The 22,598-nt window shown below is 33.4% G+C and overlaps 1 protein-coding gene across 1 annotated transcript; it reads left to right on the top strand.

The window, feature by feature from the left end:
• Nucleotides 1-5,165: 5,165 nt before the first annotated feature.
• On the top strand, nucleotides 5,166-21,463 carry LOC123707636 (protein lin-28 homolog). Its single transcript, XM_045657870.1, has 5 exons — nucleotides 5,166-5,392; nucleotides 14,597-14,715; nucleotides 18,552-18,724; nucleotides 19,888-20,008; nucleotides 20,429-21,463. Exons 1-5 carry the CDS (start codon nucleotides 5,353-5,355, stop codon nucleotides 20,492-20,494), a joined length of 519 nt encoding a protein of 172 aa, XP_045513826.1. The 5' UTR covers nucleotides 5,166-5,352; the 3' UTR covers nucleotides 20,495-21,463.
• Nucleotides 21,464-22,598: the final 1,135 nt, after the last annotated feature.

Below are 22,598 nucleotides of genomic sequence, written 5' to 3'. Positions count from 1 at the left end.
TGGTGACCATAATTTTTTAAATTAGCGGCTATGTGCCAGAAATATTTTTTAAATATTGCATGAATTCGTCAAATTTATGTATTTTATAAGTCTGAAAATATACAATAAGTTATCGCCAATTATAATTATTTTGATTGTTCCCAGTGAAATCACAGATATTTGTTCTAGTTTTGAAACACAGATGGCGCTCGATAGATTAATATAGAATCTTTAAAAGCCTTAACGTTTTTTGATACGATACTTTAGGTTTTGTAAAATAGTTTCAAAGTACCAATAAACTGTTGCAGATCACACTCTAAATACAGCAGCTTGACTGGATCAAGTGCAGTAATAAAACACGAGAAATGGTCATTGCACTGTCCAGTACCGCGTGAAAGTAATCATACTTTAACACTTTTAGATTGAACGTTCAGAAATATTTGCTATGATAAAAATGCAGGAAGGAAAATTTCCACATATCAAATGTCTGTCACAGATTTCTAGTATTTTTGTTAAACGTGCCGTTTACTGCGCCAGTAGTAAGCAGAAATGAAACATGGCTCATGTTCCTTTGGCAAAATATACGCGTAATGAACGAATTTAATTATTCTATAAAGCCACAAAAAAGGGGTTCACCGTAACATCACGTGATCTTAGGAACTTTGGACATGAAGGTTTTCGCGTGAATTATTGCAAAAGATACAACTGTTTTCATGTGGACTCTAAAGTAGCGTATAAATTAGAAAATAAGAGTACCTATTTATAAATACTATATTAAACTAACATTTTCTGATTTGCCCCAAACCTCATGAAACTATAAAATCAATCTCATACGGAGTCAATTGATAATACAAGACAAAGGCTTGTTTAATCTGCGATTATTACATAAATCATGGTCTCCGTGTGGATCATTGTGTCCACGAGCTGACCAGCAGATGTGCGAAGGGCCGGCTGTGAACGGCGCATGCGTCGCCAACACACAAATATGGCCGCTGATATTGTATTTCAATTCGATATTCAAAATTGACCTCGTATAACAAAACAAAGTATTCAAATAAATACATTTAATTATAAATTTAATCTGTTCTGTAAAAACATTGTTGTTATCACGATAATAAACTTTCTCCAATAAAAAATCATACTCTAATATTTCAGACACATTTTTTTGTATACTTTTAAGTTGAGTAACGCTTATATTTGTCTACTTATAAAACGTAACATCGAAACGGTAATATAGTAAAGACTTATTTTACGTCTACATGAATTTGCCAATCTATGCAATGCTTACAGCTAAAATTAAAAAAAAATACTGCCAAAATTCCGAATCATATTGGGGTTTGACTGTAGTCGATAACGTTCAGTCGTATATTCTTAATCATTCGTATGACGAATTCACATAACGAAGTTTTAAGGCTATTTACCAGTACAAATTAAAATCATCCCCCTCGAACGCGTCACCCCAGCTCACGCAAAAATGCCACGCAGTGCTCCCTAATTCGCCAAACGCGAAACGTCTCGTGAAAGAAATCATGAAAAATATATGTTAATAAACAGCTATTTGTGTATAACATTTTTGTTGTGGTAATTATGAAAAAAATATAGAATTATGGTGTGCTAAGACACTTATTTCGTGATTGGACGATGAAGGGTAAGGATTGTTATTGATTTTACTCGATATATTTATATTAGATTTACACACTTGAATAGATTTCATTATTGGTTCTAACAAGAATATTTTATTTTTCTTATCGTTGTATAATATACAACTTTCTAAATAATAAAGGGAAGACAACAAATTTTCTTAAAAACATTAAATTTGAAACAAATATCTTAAAAAGTCTTATAAGTATCAATCTCCGTTAAATATTTGAATATATTAGATTCTAATTGTAATTAGTTATATCTTTCAAATAAGTTTTTTCAAAATAAATAAGAATATTTTATATTAAATTGATAGCAATAAAATTTCCTGAAATGGCAACAATGTTTTACTTTAAAGGAAGTTCTTACATACTCTGGCTGGTTCTGCGACCCAAAAAGTGTCTTGGAGTTTGTAATGAGAAACTTCCAGCTCTCCTTGTCCAGCCTCTTGCTGGCTTTCAACTGTAGTAGGTCCTACTCCACTCTGCTAAAGGACCTCGATCACAAGGCCGCAATACTTAATGTTGCTATAATCATAATTACTTTTGCGCCCTCAGAGCAGGTTTTCAATTTGGCTTATCTTAAAATGCTATTGGTTTATTCCCGCAACTTTCCAGATACACACGAGACTCGACTTACAGGTTCAGATATGTCTACTGATTTAGCTTTGGATTGTAGGACATTTGTGGCCTTAAAAAACCCGATGCCAGAAATTCTTCTAGTTTACTACGTTTGGAAGTTATTTTCCTAATAGGATATTTTTTAATCGACTGAAATGGTCATTTATGGATTTTTAAAATATCCAATAAATAATTCCAGAGTGTAGCGTCTGTGCGGCTGCGGCGGCGGCGGCGGCTGCCGCGACATCTTGGAGCACCCGGGATTTAGAGGCCTATAAGCCAGTTGTCAATGGCACTCATAATGGAGACGATAGCACACCAGTCTATACAAAGATAGTATGTAAGTACATAGTATAGTGATTAGTAATCATTGCGTATAGATTCGAATTCCGATTAAATAATGATACAATTAAAAATCATTTATTCATATAGGTAACACACTACACACACACAATGCACACTTATGAACGTCAAAAAATAAATGTATATGAAATGCTTCCAATTATCCATTTACTGCCAGTTCTCAAATCAAGCGTAGAACGTCATAGTCATAGATAGTCACGGGGTAGGCACCGAAGGCTGAAATTATCAATGAAACACGTAATATTTGCCCATTGCCTCAACGGGGACGGAAGAGTACAAATAATCATTTGAAGTGTATATTAGGATATGTAGAAAAATATATAATAATTTAAGTTTATGTTCAAAGGAACCTTTGAAATATTTGGATTGTACTGAATTTCAGTATAGAGATGCATGATTATTAAAAGTACCAACCATATTCCAGAATATTTGGATAGTGTGAGAAACTCTTAAAATTTCTAAACTTTATAATTTCTTCTATTTTGCATGTGTAAACTCACTGAACGCTTTATATGCTGTATGTTAGAATGACGTACTTATGTACTTCTAATTCCAAATTTGGATCATCATTCTTATATTTTATTAAAATACCTACAAACATTGGTACCACCCCCAGGCCCGCCCTTTCCGAAGGGCGATTTTAATGAGGGTGAACTTTGTACTTGAACGTTAGCGCATTTATTGATCGTTTTAACGAACGTTATTTAAAATAGATGGCAGTGCTATCAATTTTATACCAATACTTGTAATACTGCCATCTCTGAGCCGAAGAGTGTAACAGCTGGTTAAAATTCCTACAATACTATGGTATTCGTTTTAAGCGAACAAAGTGTTGGTTCTGTGCGATAGATGTCAATAAACACAAATTAACTTTACTGAAGTTTTAATTTTGTGGCAGTTAATTAGCGTCTTTAAGCGTGTGCAGATGCAAGTTAGTGTTGTAATAACGTATACACCTGCCAACTGCGTATCTTAGTAAAAATCACACAACTTTTTCGTTTTCAAACGAGCTATTTATTATGAGTTTTATGACTCATATAATTATTTTTGATAATATATTCTATATTTTTCCTTCTTACTTAATGGAGGAGTCATTGAGTCGGTCAGTCAGTCCTATAGGACAGGATGTTAAGAGAACTTATATGTACACACAAAATGCTAATATGCTCGTGAAGGCATTGCCATAATAATTTCAAAATTCCCATGACTGGCAACCATATAAAACGCTCTAAATTGGTTCATGCTCATCGTGAAGTGGGGCGGAAGCTATAAAATACATTTCAAGATTGCTTAAAGTTAAAAAAGGTTAAGGATCATAGAAACGGCTTTTTGTGAGGGGTTTTCCAGGAAGGTGTTGTCCCCCACTGTGCAACCGATTGCTGACTAAAGTATTTCCAATTCCAACAGTTTTTGAACATAAAGAAAATATGTTTTTGATTTCAATGGAAATTTGAAAGTTAAATGCTTAAACCTGCTCGACTTGTTTATTTTCCTCAAAGCTGCGCTATGCAGGTGCAAACATGCGTACACACTTGTACTGCCCCAATTTTTTATTACATAAATTAACGTAAAACTATTGCACAATGTGTTTTCGTATGATTAATATGTTGTGTTCACTTCTATGGAATTTAACAGAAGGTTCATATTGATATGTAATACGCAGTTTGGACATACAGCACGTCTTGGTTGGAACATGGAGCACTAGCTTGATTTCACACTCCCTGATTTCAATTATTCTAATGGACGAGGACTTACGTAACGCCTTCCTGTTTATAAGGGTAAAGCAAATTAAAATCACATCGAATTTCATATGCGTGTTAAAAAGTAACTAACTAGTTCAAAAACAGGGTGGATATCAGTGAAAGTGACAATCAGCCGAGTTTTATTATTTTCAAAACGTGTTTTTCTTGTGCGAGCCCATTCTCACTGTGTAATTCATGGATTAGATTAGCGACAATGAGCTTGACGAGCGAGTTTGTCAGAGTTTGACAAGCCGGTGTAGGGGAACACCTTCTGGGGTAGTAGAAAATACTTCACGAAAATAACTTTCGTACGATGTATTGTTAGATTTGATCAGTTTTTAAAACGTCACCGTTTAGCCGCATTTATTTTTAGAGAACAATATAACTACCACATTTAGCTTTTAATTAAAGCTCAATAAACTAAAGCATTTTTTATCAAGACCATAAGTATTGAAGATTAGTTTTAAAAGTGCCTTATCTCGATATTCAAATAATGTTAAGTGGACTTTATATTGTCATTTAATTGTATGTTTAAATATCCATTGTTGGCTGGTAATGTTCCATTACTTAAGTAATGTGACCGGTTACAAAATATCTAGTTCAATATTTTAACAATGCAGCAAAAAGCTTCAGCGTTTCGGTTATGGAATTCCGTATTACGAAAGCTCGGAAGCTCACGTCGCGCCTACAAGTGACACATTTCGTTGGGGTAAAGCAGCCGGCGCCTTCGGGCAGTGTACTCGTTCCGTTAACTTCTCTGTTTTAAAACTACTTGCCGTCTATATCCGGGAAGGGCCCTGCGCGGCTGAACACACGACGGTGCAGTGTAGTTGCGTACGCTTCGCCGCTGGCCGCACCGCGCGCGCGCGCTCCTTCACATGCACTTTACGAACACATAACTTGTTTATAAAATTGCCGAAATTTAATGAACTGTGAATTTAGTGGCTAGACATGGATTGTGATAGGAGGTGATATCTGTGGTGCATGCTGATTTTATTTCTGGTAACATGAGCGGAAGCACAGGCGGAAATGCAGTTCCGTCTTCGAGTAAGTGTTTTGTTTATTTCTATATTCTAATTTTAAAACTTGACAGTGACGATTGGGGAGATTATCTGTAACGTAGTCACGAGAAAATGTTTACTACACTATATTATTTGAATTGAGGTTAATAGTTTCGTTCATTGAAGTCGCACATATGCGTACCATTACATAGTTTCTCATTAGTTTGATCGTTTCTCTAATTATAATTATTTTGTAATTAACTCTTTGCCCAGTAGGACAACGTCTGAACGTAAAAAAATCTATTACGTATTCAATGTTTTAGATACAGAAAAACTTCAATTAGAATAAGATTCATTCATAAAATTATTATGATTACCACGAGGAAGTAGTATATTAAACTAGGTTTGCGTGGAATGAATTGTTTACTATGTTGGTACCAGCTTTTCGGTCCCGTTCAAGTTACTCGCGGTCGTGCGGCATGTATGCATTTATGGCAGTGGGTAGAACGAAAAATGGACTTTGTTGTGTAGTTAACTAGGTTCATAATAGAATTTATGTTAGAACATTCTCCGAATTTGTGTGAGTCGAAGAAGCATGGTGTGCGTTATAGGTCGACTGCATTTCGAAGGACTATAATCTTCGTCCCCACCAATTTTACTACGTGTTTTTGTCGCTAACATTCCAATGGATTTGGTGAGTTGTATCGACATTCTGCGTGAGGTCGCTTACAATTTTATTGTTTACCAGTCAAGGTTTGGAAGTCCCCTATTGCATCGTCACTACATTGAATTTAAATGAAGTCGTTATTTAAATAAATACAGGATATTCCGAAAAGGAATTGTTATTCATAGAGAGTTGTCGAGGAACTATTTGGAATTTTTAGAAAGTCGGTGTTAAGTAACCCTACGGCAGGGTCCGAGTTGGTAACAGACATTTAAATCAGAATGGTGCTACGTTCAACTATCTCTTTCACTCCTAGGGAAAGATCCCGTATGCGCTATTTGATAATTTACGTTAAAATTCCATACCTGAGAGTGATAACAGCGATGCAACGAATATTACTAACACATTTTTAGGACAATTTATTATCAAAATCTATGTTGAAAGTAGCACAAAAAAAGGGAATTTTAACTTCTCATTATTGTGTATAAGTTATTATTCATTCATAAAGTGAAAACAAATGCAACCATACAAGATTTCGTTTGTTTTTGAGACGCAGTTTCGGATGAAGAAATACTAACGTCACAATACCAGTTTTAATCTACGACGTCAATAAATAGTGCGTAGTTACTGATCTGACTCTAGCATTATTAGGTTAAGGTTTCAAACACACATTTATATGTGTTTATACTATGTTATTTATATACTATATGTTATGAAGCTGATATTTTGAAATGTCGCTGATAATAATTTAAAAAATGTTGTTGGATGTCTAGGTCTATAACAACAAGCAATATTTAAAAGGCCAAATTCCAGGGTACAGAAAATTGCAAATTGCATTATGTAACGGAAAAAACCTTTAAAAAGCCGGCAACGCACTTGCGAGCCTTCTGGCAATGTGGGTCTTCATTGGTATCACTTAATACCAGGCAAGGTTATAGGTAACGGAAAAACAAAGGCCAGCAACGCACTTTCGAGCCTTCTGGCAATGTTAGTCTCTATGGGTGGCGATATCACTTATCACCAGGCTAGCCTTTTGCCCCCTGTTATATAAATTTAAAAAGAGAAGAAATGTTTGTTTGAATTATATGTATTACAGCCTATTAGTACCAGATTTCTGCATCTTTTAATATTCCTCTATAAGTTCAGTTAAGGCTACTTTATTTTATTCATAGTGATCAGCCTTCCGTGTCAAAAGTCGACAACTTGTCGAACGCCGCAATTGCGCATAGACAATCTGGATTTCATACGTCACGTTTGAATTATGAATACTAGTTATCTGTCATCGTGTACCGTGTAGGTTGTCGAAATTGGAAAACAAAAGACTGTCTGTCGATAATAAAGCCAATTTAAAGATACGTTGGCCAGCGCATAAATACTTGAAACGCTGACTCCCCTTCCTGGTTTTAAAATAAGTCGAGCTTAATTTAACTCTCCTTTCAAAATAGTTTAGATAATCGCTAGGAACTAGCAATAAATTGGGAACGTCACGACTTCCTTGTATTTCTTGTTTGTATGGGAATTTGTGTTAAGAGGTGTATAGGGCGTCTACGTCAATTTTCCTTTTTTCAACATTACAATTTTCTATGTCCTAAGTCAATTTTTGGCTTTAGTTGTACTTTAGTCTATAATATATAATCTTTTTCCTCTGACATTTAATTTAAACGGTATATGAAGTCTTGGGTTCGTTTGTTCTGGTTCAGTAGTGTTAAAAGGTTGCGTGTAACGAAAGCTGATTTCGGAAGTAGATACAGAAATGTGTTTGATATAGGCCATTTTAAGAGTTATGGAATTTTGGATTTTTTGCTTCAGTTAAAATTTGTATTGACCTTAGTACGTAGTGTCTGTTAAAATTGTACCGTATTGTTCTATAGTATTTAGTCCAAGTATCACCTGTATAATGCCTAAAACGGTGACACGGTTTGACTTGATTCCCGCTATAGACAGTTTTTTTTCATGGGACACAAACCCATTAATTAACACGTTGAATTGACGCAATGGCGGTACATAAATATTTGTGTATAACAATTTTTGTGTCCGAGAAATCGAACCTTGTATCGTAGAAATTTGAACCTAAACTATAAACAAGAAAAAACTAATATTAATGAAAAAGCTATACGAACAATAAAGTATATATTATAAATCTATTTTATTATTAAAGGAATGGTTAGAAAATTGTATACTTCATGAATCGTCGGAACCCTAGTGTGGTAAGGAATGTCACCGTTAAACATTTAAAGAATAAACAAAAAAATTATCATCAAATAGTAAAGCTAATGGAATGCAATCAAAAGTGAAGCATGTGTATGAAGTTTGAGATTCCAGAGTTTATATTGTAGGGTGCATAGGATTAGGGCTGCCACTGGTTAATAAATATAAAAATTTAATAAGAATACAACGAAAAATAAGTTTCTCCATTCATTTGTCCATATAACAAATGAATATGCTGTTAGATATACATGGAGGTCTTATATGCGTGTACGCAGCTACTATTTTACTATAAAAGTCAACCATAAAATTTAACTATTTTAGTTTTAGGTAAAACAGTTTTACCCCAATATTTTCTACAGACTAAATGACCAGTCTATTAGGAGCTTAAGGTCTAGAAATTGGTGTGATTATAGCCACCAAAAGGCGCTTAGAGGCCACAAAGGGCCAAGAAGTGACAACCCTGGCACGTATACGGGCCGAGGCCGTCGACTCGCAGCACGCTGAGTAAACAACGCGCACGGTGCTGCTACCGCCAGAATTCACGTTCCCTCAACATAGCCTCTAATATTGAAAATTTGTTGCTTGCTTCGTGGATTAGATTTGTATGAAAACTATATTATTAACTATAAAACTATTGATTTTGGGATTTAACTTGCTTTTTTGTGATAGCCCCACCATGGACACTCACATTGGCTCGTAAGTGCGTTGCCGGTCTTTAAAATATATTAACAGTAATGTATAGTAATTTTCACTTTCAAAAATGCCTTCTATAATAGACCTAATTGAAATAAATGATTTGACTTTGATTTATACAATTCTGTTTTTCGAATTAGTTCGAACGGATTTTAACTGTTATTTAATGAGACGTATACCATTGCCTATTTCTAGAATATGTCGACATGCTTAAATAATGAAAATATACAGTATAAATATCCCCAAAATCTAAAATATAATCCGTTCAATAGGCACTACTAACAAATTCTTAAACATTTTCCTTTCTGAATGAAAGAATCCAGAAGCAAGTATATGACATGAGCGTTATTTATCTGAACACTATATCATAGAACAATTTTGATAAAATATTTTGGAATAGGTCGATAGGTCGCCATTATCGAACTGATTACAGGAATCAATATTCTAGTTTTGGTCAAATTTAACTACGATAACCAAATTTAACGTATTTAAACGCAATTATAGTTGTTCAATACAATGTTACACTTTATAAGAACCAGTTTATATATAAAAACATATAATTTTTTTGTGAACTGTTTGTTCTTTGACGTAACATATTTATTTATATATAAAGTATTATTATCGTTTAATACATTTACATATAATAAAAGAAAACACATAGACAATACACTAAGCCAAAACAGATTACATTGATGAATAAAATATATAAAACAGAAAACATAAGTACATTAATAGACGAATAATTACACAAAATTATTCCTAAATCAAATCCTCATATTACATCTAAAAGCGCTAAAATATCAACTATAATGTGTATTAAATAGAAAATAATAATTCGAATACATACACGCCACAATGCTCTACGAAGCTGTTTTTAAAATTTTGTAAATAAGACTTGTATGATTGTGGAACCTGTATTGGCGGTAGGCCCGTGCAGCGTTGCGATGAATGAAGTACTGACGCAACCCAAATACCGTGCATTCTTCAGCGGAAGCCACGTGTGCGGTACAGCTTCAAATTACTCCTCAAACGAAATCTATGAGAATAGTTCTATGGCCATTTGGAGAGTGCTAAAAATATACATGAATTTTGAAATGTTACGCATACATTTAGTTATTTAGTATGACTATATAGCAAGTAATAAATAAACGTGATGTTTGAATAGCATATATATATATATATTTAAAAATAGAAGAATTCAAGATATATATAAATAAATATAGATTCAGTTGGAATTGAAAGTCTTGTTAATATACGTAATCACACTTTAAGACTAAATTGTTCTTGATACGTTTGTGTATTATTGGATACAGTTAGTTATAAGTTACTTAAACTATACATTATGTATATTTAAACACATAATAATAGAAGATATATATTTATAAAATTAGTGTTTAAGAATAAATATAAAAGATTGCGTTTGGTTAAAAATATTTAAATCAAGTTTATTATACCAAATTACACTAATTGCAAATCCAACTTAAGTACCTATTCTTTCGTCTCTCCTGTCTGTTGTTTACACTGTGATGAAAAGAGACGAAGGGCTTTAATATGCAATTACACTCATCGATTTTTTTATGAGTAAAAACTACTTAGGTGTGAAAATTAAAATCCTAGATGATCTATTACGAACTAACCATTAAAAATATAATATATTTTTATTTTTATTTTTTACCTAAGTTACGGATTTCTCAAATATTTATTGTATTGCTCGACACAGTGGTTAAACACCTCTAAGCCATGAGTTCGACTTTGAGCTTAAATTTTTCAGTATTAATTACAAATTCTAAGACAAAGGCTGTCTAACATCTTGGTTTAAAAACGATGTAATTACTGTTTTAATCAAAAAGCTCAGTTAACAAAACTCAGAAAACAAGTTTTAAGAATTTTTTTGAGGTGACTTCAACGAATGCTATCAATCACATTACTCATAATTTGATTCGTAAAATATAGTTAGTCATCATCGAGTATTTACATATATTGACCGGAAATTGTCATTTCGTACAGTCATATACCAAGAAACGAGATTATTTAATTCGTTAATATATTATATACAGACTTCACGACTCCTTATTAGTAATCTATATTATAATTTTCTTAATAAACTAAATTCCTTAACAAAAAACAATGGTAACAGAGCCTTTATACGCCGCTTAACACATAGAAAATGACGTGAACCCCGTCGCTTAATTAAAAATGGGAATTGGTATTATCGGTCCCCCGAGGTCTTTAACCTTTCCGGTCATATCTATAGAGTATTCTTTCATTGGTTTCCCACGTTATTTTTTGTTAAGAACTTTGATAAGGGGATTGTATACTCCCTTTCGTCCTGTTCGTCGCTCTTATTTATTGCTAATAGATTTCCGAACGGTAAAACGTATGCATTTGTAAAGCGACAACAAACCACTTGACAAAGCGTCGATTACATTTTAATATTCATACGCGTAGTTTAAGGAATTAAATATGCATTTTAATAGATATGATCTATTTAATTATAAAGGATAAGAAGTATGCTAATTATGATATGTTTATGAGTGAAGTTTCAATAGAAGAGTTACTGTATTTTTTACATTAAAAGGTATTTAAGTTGGAACTAATTAAGTTAACATTTTGTTTTATTGTTAAATAAGTGTCCAATGCGTCTTAATATACTTATATTTACTTGAATATTGTACTAATTTTAAATTTTCATTCAACACCTTTTGTCTTCAGTCACCGTGACCACGCACGCTGTAAAGCGCACGAATCGTCGGAAAAAAATTAAAATTATGTAAAATAATTATAAGTTTATAATAAGACATAGCTTCAATCCGGTAAAAAAACTGTTTTCTTTCAATGTGAAAAAGCTATGTTAACAAAAGACAAAACTATTGTACTACTGTTATTTATGGGCAAAGTTTTTGGGTTGTTCTCAGGACCTCGTGTCTAGATGGTTCCTCGTGTCTAGTTAGTATTTGTAATTTGTTTTTGCCTCCGGTCAATACTATCAAATTTTAAATTTTACTGTTAGATTGCGTTTATTGCGTACAGTGTATAGAGCGACCCCTAAAGACCTTATCGAGAAGATTAAGACTCAATTTTTTTCGTGTCTCTACTCAGCTGCCCACTCAGTATTTTCGTATCAATTCGACTATTTCCTTCAAAAAAGAGCGTTTGAAAAATCGTGTAGCGCAATTTCCTTCTGGCAATGTGAGTCAACGGGAAGCGGTATCCGCGTTTGATAATATACAAAATAAATCTAGCCTATTATATGTGTAATAGAGCAGTGTTGGCCTAGTGGATTCAGCTGAGCACCAATGGACATTCTATCCATGTGCGCATGTAACATTCGCTCGTACGGTGAAGGAAGACAACGTGAGGAAACCGTCTTAGACCCAAAAAGTCGACGGCGTGCGTCAGGCACATAAGGTTGATCATCTAGATCTAGATCATCTAGTTGGCCAATAAGATTAACAAAAAACAATGAGATCATTTAACAGATACAGAAATCTGAGGCCAGACCTAAAAAGGTTGTAGGGCCATTAATTTGGTTTTTTTAGCCATAAGAGACATCATTTTCTGATTGACTTTTGTTTCATCAAATAAGACTATTGTTATAAAATGTTTTTACAAAAACATTTTGTTCCTCGTATTGACTCACACTTGGTTACCATTGAGTCATATTTAGCCCCCAAATAATAATTTTAACTATATACTTGATAATAACAGAATCGGTGAACGAGTTTAAGTAACTTATCAAGTTTATTGTATCCAATTATACAAAAAACATTTAAACCAATTTAGTCTCAGTCATTTTAGTATACGAGTATATCTATCGTTGAGTTTTAAATAAACTACACAATGTAAAAAAATAAAAAACGACCGAAAGCAACAATGTATTTTAACCCAAATTCTTAAAATATTTGTAGCGTCAGCAATTACTATACATTCGTATACTATGAATAAATTAAAACATTATGTTTATTGAGCGTGGAGCTTTCTCCCATAACATAAAGAAAATAAATATTGATCAAGTTTCACTTGGCTTTATTATTACAATGAAGGATTTAATGATGTGTAGACACCTACGTATACGTACGTAGACGCACGTATACGTGCAACTTTAAAAAGGCAGTTTCTCAATTCGTTTATATTTTTTGTGTTCGTGGATAATTTCGTTATGATACGGTTTTGGTGATTCTTTTTTGGTGGAAAGAAGACACCCAAGGGTGGATATATGGTACCAAAAGGAAGCCACGATTATGGCATCCCAGATAAACGATCGACGATCGAGATCGAAAACAATAAACTAATTATAAAGAAATAAACTTTTTTTAAAGTTTTTTATTGAACCATTTAGTTAGTTTCTAGGTAGTTTTACCAGTTTACGTGCGTCTTGTAAACTTGACGTTTAAAAAGAGTAGCGTGGTGTACTCGTACTTGTTGATTTCTACGCCCGAAGCTAATAAATTAAGAAAAATGTTTAGACGTTCATAAGCAGTGTATCAGAAATGAATGAATGAATATGAATAATATTTATTAGTAGAATACAAATTCAAAACTAAAACAACATGATCAATTAAGTAAGTATGAAAAAATGCAGAACGTAATAATTCAAATCTAATCTAATATCGCAGCGAAATACTACCAGCATTAAAGTGGCAGTGGACACAGGGACCCAACTTTTAAAATTAGTTTAAATTTTCAATTTATAAATGCTTTATTATTATTGTTACTATGTAGATTAAGAATATAGTAAATACTGTATATTTGTGTGTTGAAAATAAATATATAATATAATAAATGGTTATTCTACATTATAATAACGCCAGTTTATTTCCAATTTTATTCAATAGTTTATCTTCTTTATCCATTGCTTTCTTTCTCCATTCGCTTCTTGCTAACGCTTCTATATCTTTTATACACCTTTTTCTAGGGTGTCCTCTCCTACGTTCCTTTAGTACTTTCCGTATAGTTGTGTTGAAAGTCCATTCAGTTCCATTGATCGTAACCCCTTCAAGGGCTTCCAGATTATTCCAAATTTCTCTATGCATGGCTGTTACCATTTGTTTCCTGCTAACGCTTCTTATCTTATATCCATCTTTTTTTAGGGTGCCCCCTTCTCCTTCTCTTTAGTCCTTTCCATATAGTTGTGTTTAAAATTCTAGTTTTAATCGTGCATATTGCTTTATCTCGTCCATTTATAATAATAATTGTATACTAGGTAAATTTCATTTACGCATTACGCAAATTTATGATGGTAAATTTTTTTCGACTGGCCACTTTTTTTTACTGTGGAATGTTATAGGAAATTGCAAACATTTTTTAAAATAATAAGTCTATCGAAAACCGCGACATTTATAAGTTGGTATTGTTTACACAAAGCTCGTCTGAACACCTATATAAAACTGTAAACATCTGTCTCTTTTTATCACAGTGTAACACTATTTGACAGAAAGAGACGAAAGATACAGTTTAGTGTAAATAGTCCAAACTTAGTTTCTATGAAAAAGCAGTCTTGTTAGACCTAGGAAACAGGCTAAAACTATTTCGGTAGACAAAAATTGTGTTTATATACTGTTTACTTATATGTTTATAATAGATATACGTATTCAATTCATCTTTTTTGTTCAACCGTATTATAATTAAACTTTTTACGTAACAATTTCCATATGTAATGTTATCAGGTACTTTTTAACCTTACAGGTGCGGGGAGCGGTGTGACGGATACAACGAGGCGCGGGCGCTGCAAGTGGTTTAATGTTGCTAAGGGTTGGGGGTTTATAACCCCTGACGACGGCGGACAGGATGTCTTTGTTCATCAGGTAACTAACGAGCTGTCAATTTTAAATATACCGTTATTTTAATTTTTGAATGTTCAAGTATGTATAAATATTTTGTTACGATCGATTTTAATTTTTTTATCAGTTTAGTTCTCAGGGATAGTAATGGGAAATTCATTTTATAATTAACTTATACCACTATATATTTATGCGATTAGATATTATTTTTTTATTTATATATAACTATAGAGCCCGTATGTGGTGTTGGCCTAGTGGCTTCGGCGTGTGATCTCATCTCTCATCCATGGAGTTGTAGGTTCGATCTTCGGATGTGTTGTGTACTCATTTAACACTCGCTCATGTGGTGAAGGAAAACATCCAGAGGAAACCGGCATTGGGGCCAAGAGTCGACGGTGTTTGTCAGCCACATATGGTTGTTCACCTAGTTGGCTATTTAAAATGATCACGGAACAGATTCAGAAGGCTGAAGCCCAGACCTAAATATTTTTGTTGTTAGCTTCAAGAGCCTATACCACTCAGCTTGTTATATATAAAAAAATACTATAATACACGTGTTGTGACTTAGATAAAACAATTAAAACGCCATCTGTTGTCTAAAATTCGAACCACCCGATATATTTTCTTTCGTGAGAAAAAGCAGCGGATGTAACTTATAAACTATAAATATAACATTTGTATTCATACATTATGAATAAAAATTATTTTATGTTTTATGCATAGGAATGTTGGTATTTCATCATACTTCAACTTTATTTAAATATAAGAAGCTTGTATCTAGCGGTTGACCTGATAGTGCTTATTTGTTTGTTCGGCTTATCAACTCCGGATGTTTTTTACGCCATTAAAACGACTGCAGGCCGTAGTGTATATATATATATATATATATATATGATTCGTATTTACGCGTAGCATATATTTATATACTAACGGTAAGATCTATAATGACATATCCTGATATTATAAACTACGTTACTTATGTAAAATGTAGAATTTATTTTGAAGGCTTTTTTGGATCTACTCTCTTTATAATATTAATATAGAAATTATGCCCCATTATTATTATAAAAATATAAAAAAAATTCATGGACAAAAATATTTTTAAACAATTGAAGTTTTTAAGTTAAATAAAAGAACTTTTTCCCATTTCTATTGTATTACTATTCATATAAATTACTTATATATTATGTACGTTTGTAGTTCGAAAAAAATAATTATTAGAAGATATAAAATAGGGTTTAACTTGGAGACAAACGTCTGTACCAAATAGAGTTCAGAAATTATAATATTAGGTCCTTACATATGGAATTGGCGTATTTCGTACTGGCCACTTTAATCACGATGTTCTCCTCTTTGGTAAGGAATTCCAAATTCAAATTTGTACAGCTATTTACTCTTAAAAGTATCGAAAACTTAAAGTATCGCATTATTTACGAGTACGAGTTCCGCCGTGGCACTAGTGCTGCGGAAACGACTCGAAGGGTGAATGATGTGTATGGCGGTCATGTTGCAAAAGAAAACACAGTTCGTTTTTGGTTCCAACGTTTTCGTTCTGGAAATTTCGACCTACAGAACAAGCCCCGTGGACGGCCTGAGACCGAAGTTGATAATGAAGTATTGAAGGCTATTGTGGAAGCGGATCCATCGCAAACCACGTCCGAGTTAGCTGCAGGCTGTGTTGTTAGTGATAAAACTGTTTTAATTCACTTGAAACAAATTGAGAAGATTTAAAAACTTGAAAGGTGGGTACCTCACGGATTGACTGAAGCAAACCGGCAAACGCGCGTCGACTGCTGCGTTACATTACTGAACCGGCACAATAATGAAGGTATTTTAAACCGAATCATTACCTGTGATGAAAATGGATTCTTTACGATAATCGGAAGCGCTCAGTGCAATGGTTGGATCCTGGCCAGCCAGCCAAATCCTGCCCCAAGCGAAAATTAACCCCAAAAAAGTTACTTGTAAGCGTTTGGTGGACTAGTGCCGGTATTGTTCATTGTAGTTTGCTCAAATCTGGCCAGACTATTACGGCTGATGTCTATTGTCAGCAATTGCAAACCATGTTGGAAAAGCTAGCGGCTAAACAACCTAGACTGGTCAATTGCTCCACGCCACTGCTACTTCACGACAACGCTAGACTACACACTGCACAACAGACGGCTACCAAATTAGAAGAGCTTCAATTGGAATGTCTAAGACATCCTCCGTACTCCCCGGACCTTGCTCCAATAGATTACCATTTTTTTCGAAATTTGGACAATTTCTTGCTAGGGAAAAAATTTAACTATGATGGGGCAGTCCAAATCACCTTCACAGATTTGATTGATTCCCGTCTGACTGGTTTTTTTAGTAAAGGGATCAATGAACTACCTATGAGATGGCAAAAGTGCATAGAAAATAATGGTTCATACTTTGATTAATTAAATAATATTATATTTAAAAATATTCGACTTTTTGTTCCTCCCATACAAAACGCCCATTTCATATGTAAGGACCTAATACTTTCAGTTTTATAAAGAATATTTAATTAGTCCATAACAAAATTTACTGAATACCTGTTTCTGTTTTAATTTTATATAAAAAAAATTTGCTAAACAGCAAAATTATAATAAAAATATTATAAATTAAATAATTTATAAAACACCAAAATATAATTCGTAAATAGGTAGAACTTGTGAACGGACTCTTACGCGCATCGGCTAGTAATAAAATAGGTCATGATTACATTATTGAGTTCCGATAAAGTCCAATTTTTTGACACGCTTACTCCATACATGTTCCGGTGGAGGGGTGCGATAACCAGAAAATGCCGATAAATACGCCTCTATTTCATTCATTAATTTCGTCATTGAGTAATCAGTTCTACGATGAGTTTGACAAAGTTCTAAACGTTTCATACTTTTAAATTTTTGCCACCAGAGGCGCTTCATAACTACCAAAGTTCCTTTAGAGATACAGTAATTCAAAATTAGAACCATCTATTCAAACTTAGTGTGTACTTCCTAAACCGGCAATGCTCCCACTAGAAATGGGTGTCTATGGTCTGCGATGACTGCGTGCTTTTTGGGCGTCCCGTATGGCGGTTTGTCGCCCTATTATTAAAAATTGGCTAACGTTTACGCTTTATAGTAGATTCAGCCATTCGTACATTTATAGATAAGAACGAAATAGATAAATCTCATGCAATATGGAGTATTGTTTGTGAGCTAATATTTTATGGGATATAATAACTTATTAGAAACACTAGTTATAATGTTTGCCATTGGAAAATAAGATAGGAATTTGTAAATGTATCAATTATTTTTTGAAAATATTTACGAATTATCTAAACAAATATTAAGATTGAAAAAACTGTTAACATGACACCATATGAATGATGAAAAAAATAAGTATAATGTTATACACTGTGTGTATAGCTTCTACGGAAGTGTCCTGATAAAACATAGGTTTTGTGTAATTTTTGATGTAATATTGTTAGTGTAGTTTTTTTATACAAACGTAGAATAAGGCGGAAGATAAAATTTTTGAAAAGTTTTTTATCTTGTTACGCCAAAGAATTATAACTTCTAACGCGTGTACTTACATTTTTTTATACATTTTCTGTTCATTGGCTATGCACGGCATTCTATACTAATCCCAATCCAAATTTTACAACTACAGATTGATATTTCAATCCATTTTCTGTCTTTGTAAAATATCTTTGAATTAGACAGATTAAATTTTGACAATTATCAATCTAAATGTATCTATCGAGTATAGAACGCGGCCGGTAATCCATAGTTGATACCGCTTTTAAATTTGTGATGAAGACAGTTTTTTCATTGTACCTATTAAATGAATAAGTCCCGCCTTTACAGAGCGTCATCCAAATGCCAGGCTTCAGATCACTTGGTGATGAAGAGGAGGTGGAATTCGAGTGCAAAGACTCCGATAAAGGACTGGAGGCCACTCGAGTCTCTGGGCCATCATCGGTAGACTGTCAGGGCTCGCACAGACGTCCGCTGTCCAAAAAGCGCTTCAGGAAGTTGCGGTAATTATTCATGGTTTATTATATCATATTTGTAACTTAATTTTTTCAGCGATTTTAATTTGAAAAATTGATATGTTAAAAAATATTATATCACACTTGAACCATCAGAAAAAAAACGTATAGTAAATTGCCAGTTTTCAAAGGCGTAGAACGGACTCCATTTTCTTACAAAATGTTTATGAACCATCATGCTCCTCATCACGTCTTTCAGCAATTAAAAGTATCTCTTAAATAATCTCTAGAGAGAGATTTTACTTAGGCAGACAAGTGAGCATGAAGTCACACTGTCAAATTTAGTAATCACATATTAGAAAACAAAACACTTGAACAATATACAAAGCCAAAACACATTACATGGATAAAAATATATACCTATGAAACAGAAGCAGTGTTGGCCTAGTGGCTTCAGCATGCGACTCTCATTCCTGAGGTCGTAGGTTCGATCCCCTGCTGTGCACCAATGGATTTTATTTCTATGTGCGCATAACATTAGCTCGAACGGTGAAGGAAAACATCGTGAGGAAACTGGCTTGTCTTAGAACCAAAAAGCCCACGGCGTGTGTCAGGCGCAGAAGGCTGATCACCTACTTGCCTATTCGATTAACAAATGATCATGAAACAGATACAAAAATCTGAGGCCCAGACCTAAAAAGGTTGTAGCGCCATTGATTTATTTTATTTTATATGAAACAGAAAACATAAGTTAATACATTAATAGACAAAAAGAAAAAAATTAAGATTAAACAAACGACAATTATTATTTCAAAGAAAGAAGATCTAAACTAGATCGTTACTCCTAAAAAAAGTCAAAGTCTTCCTGCCTCTTCAAATATTTCCTCACATCCTCTTTGGTGAGGTGGAAAATATCATCATCAAATTGTCACAGGATTATTAAGTTACGTTATAACGTATTGCCTTTGCAGGCCAAAGATGTTATTATTATAACGCACGGGCTACTATAGCAATTGCTGTTATTCGGACGCACTCAGAGTCGTTCATAAAGTTGGTGGTAACTTAAGTTAACATTTAATTAAGTTTAGCAGCTTAATTGTATCTAAAGTTTTTTTAATATGTACAGTAATGAACGAGGATTTAAGGTTTGTTAAAATTGTGGTATTCATGGTGGTTTAACATATACACGAAAAACTATTATTATCTTTCAGTTGCTACAACTGTGGCGAGTTCGCCAATCACATTGCAGCGAAATGTGGTTTGGGCCCACAACCGAAGAGATGTCACAACTGCAAGAGCGAGGGACACCTGATTGCCGACTGTCCTATCAGGGTACTGAGGATCAAATCATTATCTTATAAAAAATTGTGTTTACTGAAATGTGTTGCTGAAATATGTGTTTTAAGAAACAACATTAAAAGTTTGTTATTTTACTTAAAAAAAAATCACTATTATCCTATTGCTTTATAAACCAAAATGTAAGAATACCTGCTGAGTTTCATCATCGAAGCAGTTCCACAACTGAGCGTTTTTGCCGCATAGTAGTTCCGAACCAATTCGACTTAGGGTCCTTTATGAAAAGAGCGTACCAATTCTTAAAAGGTCGGCAACGCACTCGCGAGCCTCTGGCATTGAGTGTGCATGGGCGGCGGTATCACTTAACATCAGGCTAGCCTCCTGCCCGCTAGCCCTCTGTTCTATAAAAATATAAATGTTAACGCTTATATTGTATGACCATAATATGTATTCTAGATTGAGAAGAAAGATGAATCAAAGCAATCGAGCAGTTCCCAAGGCAGCCAAGAGGACAACCAATAACACGATACCTAACCGGCTTCAGTAAAGCTAAGACATCTTCGTTATTTACAGTTCAAACGGTTTAACTTAATTTCTAACGAAGTATTTGACCAAAGAAGTCGGTTATAACTTTTCCCACTGATTCGTTGTATTGGTACCATAGACCATAGACATAGAGTTGTCAAATACGATTGACATAATAAAATGATAAAAGTCGAAACGTAAAATAGGCCCTATGAATATTTGGCAAAGGTTCATAATGATCACGCAAGACCGCCGTCTCTTTCTAATTCTTGAAGAAAGAAAGAGATGTTGAATCCTTCCTAAAACCTCAATTAATGCAAATCTATCGAAATCTTTTACTCAAGTGGTGGGAGACAGAAAAATTGAGCAATATTAAATAATACTTAATATTTATATTGACTATTATAAAAATACGAGTACACATCGACTTATATTTTCATATTAATATTTTAAATATTGCAGTTACATGGTAAGTCTTAACAGATACGTCTATATATCTATCTCTCTCCTTCTATATCTTCATCTCACACGCCTCTTTGTCTATGGTACGTAGTGTTTAGAGTACTTTTAATTGAAAACAACTACCTCATAACGTTAAAATATTATTTGTATTTTAGAAGACTGAATAACAAGAAAGTACAAAAATATTTGACGTAGATTTTACTTAAGTTTGACGTAGTACAAATTTTATGTGTTCGAGTGTTTTATACTCAATTTTTTTATACCCAAAGTTGTGTGTCTTTATAATGACTATTTTTAATATAATTATGTTGTTGTTACGCCCAATTTTATGTCATTTAAGTATAGATTTTAATCGCAGGCGCTTTCGCGATCTTGTTGGTTGAAATTAATTCATTTTTCATAACAAAATCTCACATATAACAAAAAGGTCTAATAAAATATTAAATCTCGAAACATTTATAAACTTAGCAGCGCATCGTACGCGCAAAACTAAAAATCATGATAGAGGAACATTTCCATTCAACTCAAACGTAACTGCAATTCATGTGACGTTTGATACGACTGTCAAATGTCAAAGATTGCGAAAGTGTCTTAGTATAAGTTTAGTTAAGAAATTGCGCAATATGCACTGCCGAATAGACGCTTGTATACAAAAATACTTGCGACATTTAATCCTTACAGGAATAATAATTATTGTTTTTTTTTAAATATTTTCTTGATAACGTTAATTCGTAATAACGATATCAATAGATAAGGGCACTTCAAGGTTTCTCTGGAAAATGATTATAATTAATAAATTTCTTAACTGGCCATAGACATTTTTTTGATTACAATACTTTGCTCAATTAACATATTAAATACGGGAATGTGTAAAATTCGTCACTGCCATGTTTTGTTAGCGTTGTTTTTTCATTAAGATCCAAGCAGGTTCTAGTTATTTTAGTGGAAGCGATATCATGCCGATACTATAAAGATAATTGGTAAGTATAATTCCTGTAATAATGCTCCATGTCCTAAGAGCATGGTCTATGCCTCATCCATATTTCCCATTGGTGTGGTTGAGAGGCATCTTACAAACAAAATGCCATGACGTTCGACAAATGTAACATAACTTAAATTCTAAATATGTCTTGGTATAACTTAAAACATACATTTCCGCGTACATAAAAATATAAACAGCTCTCAGCATTCTATAGTCTATGTCTATATACACGTATTATTGAGATTTAGTGACGAGACGTAAAAGCATGAGAGCAAGCAGTTTGTCTTTGAATTTTGTCGCGTCGTTTTGGGAAACGTAGATTCTCTAATTCAAAGTTGTACGAGCCGAATATTTTAATAGTTTTAACGGGTTTTTTTAATTAGTATTTGTTCATTCATTGTGTGTAATTATCTATAGAGATATGATGCCACGGTCGCTGCACACGTATTGCGTTTTTAAAGGAAGTCCTTTATCGTTAACGAACAGTTTTTTGTCTAATTGATGAAGCAATTAACATATCCGCGTATTTATCAATTTCTGATAAGTTTCCCCTTATTTTATTTTTAAATAGGTTAAGCGTTAAAGCAATAATAATAATTTTAATTGACCTACAAGCTAAGTAGTATTTCAGAAGTATTTGTTTAACTTGATAAAGTC

The sequence above is a fragment of the Pieris brassicae genome, chromosome 3 (genome assembly GCF_905147105.1).
Source record: "Pieris brassicae chromosome 3, ilPieBrab1.1, whole genome shotgun sequence".
Lineage (NCBI taxonomy): Eukaryota > Metazoa > Arthropoda > Insecta > Lepidoptera > Pieridae > Pieris > Pieris brassicae.
Note: the sequence above shows the minus strand (reverse complement) of the source record. Positions and strands in the feature narration are given on the sequence as shown.